General features: G+C 40.7%; 1 protein-coding gene across 10 annotated transcripts in view; it reads right to left on the bottom strand.

Moving 5' to 3' along the window:
• The window catches only part of STXBP5L (syntaxin binding protein 5L), a 430,597-nt gene that overhangs the window by 130,969 nt on the left and 285,703 nt on the right, over positions 1-13,925 (bottom strand). For all 10 annotated transcript variants that reach the window (XM_048819147.2, XM_048819156.2, XM_048819179.2 and 7 more), the window contains 4 exons: positions 13,355-13,509; positions 11,014-11,086; positions 4,389-4,536; positions 890-957 (listed from right to left, as the gene is read on the bottom strand). In XM_048819147.2, the coding sequence (XP_048675104.2) occupies positions 890-957; positions 4,389-4,536; positions 11,014-11,086; positions 13,355-13,509 (444 nt within the window). The remainder of the gene's footprint in view (positions 1-889; positions 958-4,388; positions 4,537-11,013; positions 11,087-13,354; positions 13,510-13,925) is intronic.

Raw genomic sequence — 13,925 nt, 5'->3', positions numbered from 1 at the left:
AACTTATTCCAAGAGTTGGTACTCATGATGAGTGCTTAAAACCACAGAACACTTTAATACTGTAAATATTTCTCCACTCACGCATCTGAGTCATCCAGAATTGTTCCTGAGTCTGTCACTGAAATGTGATTCCCTGCCCCCTCCACCCTCTTCTACTGCAATGCTGTGTATTACAGACACAATCTAGCTTGAAAGGTAAAATTCACACCAATGCACAGCACTCAAACAAATTGTGGGAGATTAACACTAAATGGGTTCCATCGCCAATCCAGCCACAGCGCCCCCAATAAACCACAAAACCACCCCTGCAGAAATGCTTGTGTACTCTTGGCTCTCTGCCCTTCTAATGCTATTTCTTCCTCCCTAATACCCACTGAAGACTACAGCACTCTCTTGCATTGGCCACACCTTCCCGGGGATATTTAGATCCCCTCTTCAGGGGTATACGGGACCCTTACTAGCTTGCAGTCTCAGTCCATGGTTCCTATCCTTGAGCTAGCGTTGCCAACCCTCCAGGATCATCCTGGAGTCTCCAAGAATTAAAGATTAATATAAATTAACTATTATGTCATGTGATTAAACCTCCAGAAATATGTCCAACCAGAATTGGTATCCCTATCTTGAGCACAAGGCTCTATATTCTACTTAAGACTTTATTATTGAGCTTAAGTGCTGCATAAGTACTTCTGTAGGCCCTCTGGACTGGGGGGAATTTCACCCTAAAAGAATATAAATTTCTGTTATGTAATGGAGTTAGAGTGTTCATATTCAGATGCCCTAGTCAGCCACCTATATTGTGAGATGGGTAGGGCTGACCTATAGATGTACATCATTAAAAGTTCAAGATATTAACGTTTGTAAAAGCACAAACCTTCTGTTGTGTTCTTACCCTGTAATAATAATTTCAGGATATGTCTGTGTTCCTAGGTTCCATGCTCCCCCACTGATTGGCCATTCCTAAACACAATTACAAGAGTTCACAGAAAAGAGTTATTTCTTATGGTCCTGTGGACTGCACATTTTAAAATGAATAACATCATAACAAATTATACCTAATTTATAAAAATGAAGACAAGGTTGTAACATTATCTTGATCATTTTTAAATACATTTATGTAGATGCAACTTCTAATTTATTGTTTATAATATTATCTGTCCTAAAAGCATAGAGATTTTTAAAACAATCATTAAATATTTGTGTGGTCTAGTGGAAGGTTCTGAATTAACAGCTTTTCAGACTGAAATTCTTTATAATAAGGGATGGAGGAAGGAATAATAAACAATCAATTGATCCTTCTATTGGATTCACACGGGCTGACCCTTGGGGCTTCAACAGGTCTCTGTATAGGCATAACAGTCTTCTTGCGAGGATCCAAACGCAGGATTGGGGCCTTAGATTAGACAAAATGCAGCTGTGCAAACTTTTGAACGCTGCTTTGTCAATGTGCCTCAATCATAAGAATATAAGAATATAATAATGGCCCTACTGGGTCAGACCAAAGGTCCATCTAGCCCAGTATCCTGTCTTCCGACTGTGGCCAGTGCCAGGTGCCTTAGAGGGAATGAACAGAAGAGGTAATCATCAACTGATCCATCCCCAGTCGCTCATTCCCAGCTTCTGGCAAACAGAGACTAGGGACCCCATTCCTGCTCTTCATGGCTAATAGCCATTGATGGACCTATCCTCCATGAATTTATCTAGTTCTTTTTTGAACCCTGTTATAGTCTTGGCTTTCGCAACATCATCCAGCAAGGAGTTCTACAGGTTGACTGTGTGCTCTGTGAAGAAATACTTCCTTTTATATGTTTTAAACCTGCTGCCTATTAATTTCATTTGGTGACCCCCCCCTAGTTACTCTGTTATGAGAAGTAGTAAACAACACTTCCTTATCTACTTTCTCTACACCAGTCATGATTTTATAGACCTCAATCATATTTCCCCTTAGCCATCTCTTTTCCAAGCTGAAAAGTCCCAGTCTTATTAATCTCTCCTCATACGGAAGCCGTTCCATACCCCAATAATTTTTGTTGTCCTTTTCTGAACCTTTTCCAATTCCACTATATCTTTTTTGAGATGAGGCGACCACATCTGCAAACAGAATTCAAGATGTGGGCATACCATGGATTTATATCGAGGCGACATGATATTTTCTGTCCTATTATCTATCCCTTTCTTAATTATTCTCAGTATTCTGTTCGCTTTTTTGACTGCCGTTGCACATTGAGTGGATGTTTTCAGAGAACTATCCATAATGACTCCAAGATCTCTTTTTTGAGTGGTAACAGCTAATTTAGACCCCATCATTTTATATGTATAGTTGGGATTATGTTTTCCAATGTGCATTACTTTGCACTTTGAGTTAATCAACAAAAGCCTTCACTGAGATAACCAGCTATAGGGATGGGAGGAGAATTCAGCCTCCAAAGTCAATTTAGTTCTTGCCTTCTTTGCTAAAGCAGCATATAATCTTAAAGACCATAAAGAGGACTGTCTTGATCATGATTCCTGCACATACCAGTTTCCATGGGAAAGGAAGACAATGTCTTCCCAGTCAAGCTCCCGTAGGAGTTCAAGAAAAAGAAGGCAAGACAGCTGCACCCAGTTACCAGAAATATATGTATTCCTGGTTAAAAACTATTTTAAAATGGAGTTAGGATTAAAAGCACATATCAGTAATTTAAGGGTTAAAACATTACAGAGGTGTTGTAATTAGTCCCAAACCAAGTGCTATAAATCCAGGAAATTCTGAGTTACAGTTAAACTTAAAAGAAACCATCACATGCTGAGGTATGGAAATGCAGTTTAGAGCACCTGAACAAATTTAACTCCATCCTGTAGAGAAACCATGCAATAACCATACTATTCTGACATGCATAATAATGCCTGTAGTTCCAAATTAGATTAAACTGATTTTTAAAGACACATTTGCTTTTTTCCCTCTCTCTTTCTCAAGGAGGAGAACTGGTTGCAAGGGGACTAGGGTTGTGGGAGCTTCTTGCCTAGGGAACAGAGAGACAAGTATAGAAATGGAAAGTCATGAACTTGGGGTATTGATTGGTAGGGACAGGACTGCCCAGGGCTTTGCTTATAAATAACTAGGGCTATAACTATGCTCTTCCCTCGCCTGCTCAACTGCTCCCAGGGAGGATGGAATTAGTGTGTGTGTGTGTGTGTGTGTGTGTGTGTGTGTGTGAGAGAGAGAAAGGGGTGTGTGTGTGTGTGTGTGTGTGTGTGTGTGTGTGTGTGTGTGTGTGAGAGAGAGAGAGAGAGAGAGAGAGAGAGAGAGAAGGGTGTGTGTGAGAGAGTGAGTGTGGGGGGGAAGGTGTGCTGAATGAGCGAAGATGTACGTACAGTATAGATGCCTGGAAAATGGCTGGGTGTGTGTACTGATCATCCTGGCTGATGTGGAATGGATGGGTGTGGAGTGGGGGGATGGATGTGCAGAATGAGCAGTTGGGCAAGTGTGGAATGAATGGAGGTAGGTGGTGAAGTGTCTGGGGAGTTGTGTGTGTGTGGGTAGAAACGAACTGGAGTAAGTGACTGGGAGAATTAATTCAGGATGTGGGTGTGAGTAGGAAAAATTGGCAACATGACACATTTATTTAGAGTTATACAAATGCATTGATATTTATGTACATTTATGCAAATATATGTAAATCAGAATGTACTTTTTTTAAATGGTGGCAATAATGGCTAAAAAATATCATTAATCCTAAAAACAAAAATTTGCAAATGCAGACAATGCATCAGGTTTCTGTGAGTTTTAACCACATGGGAAGTTTGGAGGGTTTGTGTTGTTTCATTACTGAAAACAGCAGAGACGAAAAAACAGTCTGATACCAGGAGCTAAATTTCTTAAAAGACCCATTTTGAATAAATTTTACCTCAAACTAATTAACAGATTTACTTGCAAATTCTCAGAAAGGACCCATGATCCTGCAACGAGGTCTGCAAGGATGGAACATACTCTCTCATAGTACCCCGCTGAAGTCAGTGGAGCATCATGTGGGAACAGGGATCTGAGTGCCTACATAGAACCAATTGCAGCATCAGAGCCCAATTGACTTTACTCAGATGAGAGTGAAATTTTCTGTGCATGCATGCTGTCAAATGCACAGAGTAAACAAACTGAAAAAAATAGTGAAAAATCTTTTCCCCGATAACATCTTTCAGTTATAATAATCTCAGATGTTACTTGTAACTACAATAAAGGAAAAAATTTGAGATAGAAATATGAGTTTCAAGTTGGTGATATCCCTTTATCTTATTTTAATATGAGTATTAATGTGAGAAGACACACAATGAAAATCATTTTCCAGAAGATTAGTACACAGTTTAGATTTTTACAATTAAACTCTCTTCATAAATAAAATGTACTTTTTTTTTACCTTATTGCTGTATCCTTGCTTTTTATGTTTAGCTCCTACAGAATACAACACGGGAATCAAATCTGGAGGACAATCAGCAAAATATTCTGTACAGGTAACTGGTGACTCATGAATGTCAATCGGATAAGGATTTTCAAAGATTGGAAAACTAATGGAGGAAGACAATTTATTAGTATCATTGTGACATATGAAGTAATATTAGATTTTCTTAAATATTAAAGTATACAAAACAAAAGCAAATTTATCTAAATTAAAACTATCATTATTCATAATACATGCTATTTTCCTTATTTCATATTTTCTTTAAAACATATTTATTGTTTTTAATCCCAAGAATAAAATTTACCAATAAAGCCAATAAAGGTGACAAAATTAAGGTACCATAACTGCAGTCCTTCATCTTGTCAGTTTTTAGTCACATAAGTGCTAAAGTCAATGGGACTACTTGTGTGAGTAAAGGTTTGCAGGATTAGGTTCTAATTTTTCCCCACATCTCTAGAATCTTCCCTATAAAACATAAATATTACGTATGTTTTCTGAATGCTATAATCAATAACATATGATTTATATTACAATTAGAATAAAAGAATCATAGAATATCACGGTTGGAAGGGACCTCAGGAGGTCATTTAGTTCAACTCCCTGATCAAAGCAGGACCAATCACCAACTAAATCATCCCAGCCAGGCTTTGTCAAGCCTGACTTTAAAAACCTCTAAGGAAGGAGATTCCACCACCACCCTAGGTAACGCATTCCAGTGCTTCTCCACCCTTCTAGTGAAAAAGTTTTTCCTAATATCCAACCTAAACCTCCCCCACTGCAACTTGAGACCATTACTCCTTGTTCTGTCATCTGCTATCACGGAGAACAGTCTAGATCCATCCTCTTTGGAACCCCCTTTCAGGTCGTTGAAAGCAGCTATCAAATCCCCCCTCATTCTTCTTTTCTGCAGACTAAATAATCCCAGTTCCTTCAGCCTCTCCTCATAAGTCATGTGTTCCAGCCCCCTAATAATTTTTGTTGCCCTCAGCTGGACTCTTTCCAATTTTTCCACATCCTTCTTATAGTGTGGGGCAGAAAACTGGACAAAGTACTCCAGGTGAGGCCTCACCAATGTCAAATAGAGGGGAATGATCACATCCCTCCATCTGCTGGCAATGCTCCTACTTATACAAAATGCCGTTAGCCTTTTTGACAACAAGGGCACACTGTTGACTCATATCCAGCTTCTTGTCCACTGAAACCCCTAGGTCCTTTTCTGCAGAACTGCTGCCTAGACACTCGGCCCCTAGTCTGTACTTGTCCTTGTTGAACCTCATCAGATTTCTTTTGGCCCAATCCTCTAATTTGTCTAGGTCCCTCTGTATCCTATTCCTACCCTCCAGTGTATCTACCACTCCTCCCCGTTTAGTGTCATCTGCAAACTTGCTGAGGGTGCACTCCATGCCATCCTCCAGATCATTAATGAAGCTATTGAACAAAACTGGCCCCAGGACCGACCCTTGGGGCACTCCACTTGATACCAGCTGCCAACTTAAAGACAAGAATTGTCCATAAAATTATGCTGTAGACATACTGTATTAGTAACCATGTCTCATAATAAACAATTTTACTCAATTTGACAGTGGAATATTAATTCTCCATGGTTTGTACTGTTGAAGCAATTGCAGACAAGTCAGCCCTCAATTTAATTGCTGTTCACTTGTATTAGCTTTATCTGTCAAGATAAGGAGTAATGCCTCACACTTAGAGCAACAATAAGCATAGAATGTCATTCATAAATGAAAAATGCACAAGGAGAGGTTACTTACCTTGTTCAGTAACTGGAGTTCTTCAAAATGTTTTGTCCCTATGGGTGCTCCATGTGAGGACATCAGTGTGCCCATGCACTCTTGATCAGAGATATTTCTGCTAGTAGTTCCTGTGGGCTTGCACTTCAGGCCTCCTCATGCTCCGGGGTATGAGAGAATATAGGGAGGAGCAGACCTGTGCCACTCCAGTTCCTCTCAACTCAGAGCATGGTAAATCTCTGAAGCAGGAGGAAAAAGAGGGTGGGTAGTGGAGCACTCATAGGGACAAAACATCTCAAAGAACTCCAGTTACTGTACAAAGTAAGTAATGTCTCCTCCTTCTTTGAGTTAATGTCCCTGTGGGTGCTCCACATGAACATAAGAATGGCCTTACTGGGTGAGACCAATGGTCCATCTAGCCCAGTTTCCTGTCTTCTGACAGTGGCCAATGCCAAATGCTTTAGAGGGAATGAACAGAACAGGGTAATTATCTAGTGAACCAATCCCTGTCATCCAGTTCCAGCATCCCAATATGAGGAGACTCCTGAATAGTACCTTAATGTGGAAGAAAGTGCTGAAGAGATGGACCCAGTATGGAGTATAGAACACCTTCACCAAAGACTGCATTCGCACTGGAGGCATGAAGTTGGGCATAAGGCAGTGAAAACATGAAATGGAGTACCAGCTGGCTGCCTTTCAAACGTCCTTGATGGGTACATTCCTAAGGAGGGCAATGGAAACAGATTGAGATCTGGTAGAGTCAGCAATGACTCTAGGAGGGGATTGCATCCCAGAGGACTCATAGCAATGCAAAGTGCACTCCAATACCCAGTTAGTTAGTTTCTCTTGGCAAAGGAAACAAAGAGTCTGGGGGGATACCCCGAAGGGTTTAGTTCTGTGAAGAGTAAATGTCATCTTATGTCCAGTATATGGAGACTCATCGCTTCTCTGGATGAGTGGGTTTTGGGGTAAAATACCAGCAGATGAATATCCTGATTGGTGTGGTACTCTGATGACACTTCAGGGAGGAAGTGAAGGTGGTGATGCAACATAACTTTGTCTGGATAAATTGTAATATGGAGGGTCAGCCATGAGAGCTACTAGTTCCCATCTTTCTGGCTGAGGTGATTGTTACAAGAAACAAAATCTTGAAGGACAGATGGAATAGCAAGTAGGTTGCCATAGGCTCAAAGGGAGGTCCTTTTAATGTGTTAAGTGCTAAATTATGGTGCCAGTGTGGGGCAGGGTCCCACACTGGATGGAACAGATTAAGGAGGCCCTTTAAGGAATCTTGTTGTTCTAGGATGTGCAAGACAAAGACACCCTTGACTGGTGGGTGGAATGCTGCAATGACAGATAAATGAATCTTAACAGAGTTCAGGGAAAGACCGAGAGATTTGAAGGTTAGTGCCTAGTCGAAGATGTATGCCTGGGGAGAATTGGCAGGAGATACAGAACGTTGGGTGCACCAGATTTCTACTTCTGCTGGTAAATCCTTCATGTAGTAGATTTCCTGCTATTTAACAGAAACAACTGAACTTCAGGAGAACATTTCTGCTCTACATCCAAGAGCTACCGAGAAGTCAAGACCTGAGAGGCAGGGCTGATCGGTTGGAGTGGGTTATGGAGCCTGATTCCTGGATCAGGAGGTGTGTCATCAGGGGAAGGTGCAGAGGTGGACATGTCATCAGATGGGTCAGGGTTAGGAACCAGATGTCATCAGATGGGTCAGGGTTAGGAACCACACCTGTCTCCGCCATGTGGGAGCTATGAAAATGATAACTGTTTTTTTTTCTTGTTTCAGTTTGAGCAGGGCTTTGTGGATCAATGGAGTCTGAGGGAATGTGTATAACAGACCTGGGTGCCAAGAGGCAAGGATAATGTCTTCCAGGGAGTTGTGCCATGTTCCCCACTTGATAAGCAGCATTTTGAGTTGGAAGGTGCGGAAGATGCCACGTAAGACAGATTTCTTGAAAGACAACATTGCTCAGCTCCCACTTGTGGTCTTGATGGAAAATTCAGCTCAGTGAATCTGTGATGGCGTTCTGTGATTCTAGCAAAGAGATCACTGAGATATCTATTTTCTGGGCTAAGAACCAATTCCATAGCATCACCAACTCTTCGCATAAAGATTGTGATTTTGCTCCTCCTGGGCAGTTTATATAGTACATTGTTGCTCAGTTGTCCAACATCACTCTGACTGATTGGAGATAGCTGAGAGGTAGGAAGTGAAGACAGGGCACTGATGTGTAGTGACAACTCTTGAGGAGTCCACCTGCCTTGGGCAGTATGATCTTGTAGGTGAGCACCCCGTCCTAGAAGTCAGGAGCCTGTAGCGATGATGTGTATGGCAGGTAGACATGAGAAGGCAGTTCCCATGCAGACTTTTTGAAGGTCCTTTCACCAATTGAGGGAGTGGAGGACAATCCATGGGACTAACACCTCTGTGGACAGCACTTCATTGTTGGGAGTGTAGGATGTCTTGCGCCAGGCTTGAAGACACTGGCAGTGCAATCTTGCATGGGGGGTTACAGATGTGCAGGCCATCATGTGTCCCAGGAGCTGAAGACATGCCCTTGCCACGGTTTGTGGGCTCTGCTGCAATGTGGAGATCATGTTAGACATCATGATGAATCTGTCTGCAAGTAGGGACACCCTGACCACCATAGAGTCTAAGGTGGCCCCAATACCGCTGTACAGGTATCAGGGTTGATTTGTCTATGTTGAGGTGAAGGCCTAGGCAGTGGAATAGAGCTAGGGCCTTCTGAGTGTCAGATTGAACTTCAAGAAAAGAATGGCACTTGAGGAGTCAGTCATCCAGATAGGTAAAAATGACTATTCCCAAATGCTGACTGTGGGCCATGACAATGGAGGGGACCTTTGTAAAGACCGTTGGGGCTGTCAATAGGCTGAAAGACAGGAGACTGTACTGGTAATGGTCGGCACTTACTATAGACCTGAGGAAGCACTGGTGCAGTGGGTTTATGGCTGCATGAACCAGTCCCTGGGATCTAACAACAGAATGATTGTTATAAGCTCTCTGTAATAAGAGCTTGAAACTGCTCTCTTGTCCCGAGGCAAAAACTCAATAAAGTAAGAAAATTTACTATAGTTGGTTAAGTCATATTTTGCCATCAGGACTTGGTAGTTGGTGACTCGGAACTGAAGAGAGGCTGATGAGTGGCTCTTAAGCCCTAGGAGGTCCAGATGCGTATGCTTGTTATCAGACAGTGCTGATTTGAAGTGATGTTTCCTACTCTTTCATTGGCAGCATCAACAACAAGAAAGGTAGGGCTGGGATGAGAAAACAAGTACTCCATAATGTGAAGGTCCTTTGAGAGAGGAACCTTAAAGGTACCATTGAGTCCAGGAAGTGTTCCTCTCAATGAAATAAGTTTAGCGATATTGGAGGTGGTACCAGAGAATGCCCCAGTCATTCTCGAGAGGACTGGCTGTCAGTGGATGGTACTAGGTAAGATTACATCTTTGAAGAGTCCTTAGTCTTGAATGAGTCCTTCTGTCTGTAAGAGTCCAATCTTGGTTCTAATGGGTCCATACCTTGAGACTGCTCAACAGTGGGTTTCTCGGTACAGTTTCTCAGCACCTGGTTTTGTACAAGTCTCTTTCAGCAGTGCTGGGGTATCTGGTGGGAGCTTTATCAGTATCTGCAGCAGGACGCAAATCTCCCTACTCACAGATCTAAGTGGAGAGGAATGGGTCTCTTACATTTGGTTGTTTTCTGCAAGACTGAAGTTGTCCCCTGGTTTCTAGAGGTCAGAGCTGGAGCTGATGAAGTCTCTGCAGCGGAGTCTAATGTACAGGATGGAGGGCAGAACTGACCACACAGGTCTAAGGGAGCACTCAATGAGAAGTTTCTTCCCTTAGTTTTTGCCAGTCTTTAAGCCAGAGCAGATCTTACACTTGGATGGGATGTGAGTCTTTCTAAGAGAATGGAGGCAACTGGAGTGCCCATCACTGAGAAGTGACTGGTGACTGATCTGGCAGGGCTTGAATCCTGGGTTCTTGGGCATATTCTGCAAGAAAAGCCACCAGTCGAGAAGGCCAGAGAGGAAAAAGGGGGGAAGAAGTGGGGGGAGACCCCCCTTCAAAGCATAAATTGTGCTATAAAGGTAAATTAACAGCAAAAAAACTAAAACTACATATGAAAATTAAGCATAAAAATGTGGCAGAAGAATAACTGCGTTAGCTAGATAGTAGATGCCTCAAAACTCCAACGATAACTGCAGGTGGTTGAGAAGGAACTGGAGTGACATGGGTCCACTCCTCCCTATATGCCCTTATACTGGAGCATATGGAGGCATACAGTGTAGGTGCAGACCCACAGGCACTAATAACAGAAAAATCTTCAATTGAGAGTGCATGGGTGCACACACATCCTCACCTAGAGCACCCATAGGGACAATAACCCAAAGAAGAAGGCCTGATTCTGATTTCACTTCCATCAGGTTTTACACTGCTGTAACTGAGTTGACTTACGTAGAAAAATCAGACAAATGAATATATGCTTGCCTAGTGAAATATTGTTGAACAGGTCTGTCAGTGTTGACTGGAGAGGAGAAAGAATGAGTATTATTAGAATTAGATGTGCTGAAAATATTAATAATTTTGGAGCATCTACCGTGTGTGGACATAAGATATTACCTTAGAAAAATGGGAAAACCCGCTGGCCTATATTATCCGAGGGTAAAATTGCCTCCAGTGAATGTAAAGTTTTTATACCGGCAAAATAAAAAAGAAAAGTTTGAATAGACTTTCAACATTATCAGCTATATATTTATGAAGCAGGAACAGTTTCATATAGACTTTGTACTTACTTGCTTTGTGTTAGGTCAACAACAATGAGATCTTTTTCCAATAGTACAACTACAGCATAGGGTTCTTGAAATTCTAAAAGTGAGGAATCAAGCACAAAAAACATGCAGAGCTTTCCTGTTAAGCCTTTTAACCAAGTTAGCCAAATTATATAATCCTCTCCTGAACAATTATTGTATTTTAAATAAATGATTTGAGATAGAAGTCTGAATAATAACTAAAGACAGATTTGCCAATTAGAAAGGATGGCATTTGATTAGAGTCAGACAGTGATGTAGATGGCCCACAATGACAAGTAGTTTTGGCGACATAATTTTTGATAAACATATATAGCAAAAATAGCATGGTATAATTATAGCATGCGAACATGGTGTTGAATTAAAAGTAAAGGAGTGGAGCAGGTGACATCTGAAGGCAGCTGGGTATGTTACTCTATCACTGAATCTACTCATCACACACAGGGAGGTACCCTTGTTATAGACCTTGTGATCATAGACTGCAAAGGTTTAATGGGTATTAGAGTTTTTCTGTGGGCAGTGATTGTCCAAAGCTACATTCCACCAACTCCTTGAGATGCACAGTCCACCAACTCCCAATAGTGCACAGCTGTAATCTCAAATGCAAAAAGTTCACTAGATCCATTATTTTAAAATGTGAATTGGGGAGAGTTAATGAGGAGACAAAGATAACGAAGGTACACTCTGGAGGTGAAGAAAGAGATGCAGTTGTACTGCAAACAGAGTTGGGGAGGAATAGCGTGTAATGGGCTGAAAAAGAAGACAAAGATTTAAACTGCCTCCTCCCCTCCTAAATATCAAGCTGCCATTTGCAGTTTAGACTGTGGTCTTCCAACCACTCTTACACCACTTTCCTTTGTAAAAGTGAATTTTTATCTAAGTTGCCAATCACCTTGGTATCCAAACTATGATGTTCCAAGTTTGGGGTTTTTTAACAGAAATGAGTTCCAGATAATAAAGGAAACAAAGTAGGAAAGAAAGAAAAAAGTTAACACAGTAAGTATAAGGCATTATTTATATACTGGGAAGTATTTTTCATAATTAAAACATGCATTGCATAAATTGGTTTTTGTAGCAATATTATTGTTATGATTTTGTTGTGAGACTGCTGGAGGCATCTACTATTTTGTGATCAATTCAGGTGCAGTAGCTCTCTCTCTCACACATGATGTGCAAGGTTGAACTCCTCAGATGGTTGAAGGCACAAGGCTGAATGAACCTGAGGAATGTATCAACTAATGCTCTTCCCTTTGTGGTTTACTATTAATGCACATCCTGTGGTAGCATATTGACACACTGGATTATGAACAATACAGGCTAACATAAAACAAAAATGTACTACTGTGTAAATCAGTAAAAGAATCCATAATATGGAAGCACCACTAAGTTTAACATAGTGAATTGGCAGCCCAGATACATTAATTCAATTATTGAAGCTTCCATTCACTAGACATTGGAAATAAATATTTGCTTTATACTAATTCAAATTATTCAACAGGGTTTTATTTTTATTAATTTACGTGCTAAATGTTTCTTCTACATTTCTGCTCACCCTCTTTTATGCTGAAGATACCAGACTTAATTTCTTATAGGTTTTTAGCTTTCCCTACCCCTCACCCTTCTTAGTTTTTCTGTTAATTTAGTCCTCAATTTAACAGTCCATCCCTGTTCAGCAGAGCAAAACACTTCAGCACATTCTTAATTAAGCTTGTGCTTTGCTCAAAAGGGATGGATTTAAGCACAAGCTTAAACACTTTGCTGATTTAAGGACTTAACGTTCATGAAAAGCACCAGAATTACAGCCATGAGACTACAAAGAGTCTGGTGGCACCTTAAAGACTAACAGATTTATTTGGGCATAAGCTTTCATGGGTAAAACACCACTTCTTCAGATGCATGGAGTGAAAATTACAGATGCAGGCATTATATAATGACCAAGCCATGAGACTTAAGCTCTCCATTTATTTCTGAGTAGTGGCAATGTAAGCTTCCTTACATTGACTGATCAGTGTGCGTCAACTGTGACTTGGAGCTCCCCTTCCCCCCACTCCCCACCTCCCCCCACCACACCATGGTAAGAGGGGAATTCAGCCCATTCATTTCTTGATCTTTCTGCTGAGACTGCAAACAAAGGGTCCAGCTGCTGTCAATTGTGGTGTTGGTTTTTGTAACATGGAGAACTGTCCTTTGGGAACTGAGATCCCCAACTTGTTTATCATGCTGTATGGACACTAAATTCTGTGATAAGACCACTTCATATAATTTTTTAACGAATAACATTTCTCTTCTTTGACAATACTGTACTATTGTAGCTTCATACACTCACCATTTGGATATGGTGTTTCACAAAGAGTTAAAAAGTCAACTATAGGGTGATCCATTTCAAGCACCGTAATAGCTTTTCCATGCATGATGGTTAGACTTGGTCTTCGACAAGCTTTGTCATAGGATAGTCCACCAGAAAAGATTATAAATGGTTCACTGTGTCAAAAAACAAAAAGCAATAATAGATCATCTCTATAATCTCACATTTGTGTCATGCCTTTCATCCCATAGTGTTTAAAAAGAGAAAAAATGAAATTGTGGTGGTGGATTTGTACCACTAATACAGATACAGATTTTGAAGGGTTTATTTTTGTGTGTGGAAATATTTTGAGAGACCCATAGCACTGAGAAAAGTAGGTTTATACATATACATATATTTTACATTAATTAAAAATAGGCCTTCAAATACCACATTTTGAATCTCATCATTTTCAGGTCCCTCTAAAAACTACCCTTTAAAAAGTTATACATAATGAGATTTAGCTGTGTAAAAATACATAATTATTTTATTAATTAAAAGAAAAACCTTAACAGTATTTTTCAGTATAACTGAACATTTATGAACAATGGGT

The sequence above is a fragment of the Caretta caretta genome, chromosome 1 (genome assembly GCF_965140235.1).
Source record: "Caretta caretta isolate rCarCar2 chromosome 1, rCarCar1.hap1, whole genome shotgun sequence".
Lineage (NCBI taxonomy): Eukaryota > Metazoa > Chordata > Testudines > Cheloniidae > Caretta > Caretta caretta.
The sequence above is the reverse complement of the archived record's forward strand: the minus strand, read 5'-3'. Positions and strand labels throughout refer to the sequence as shown.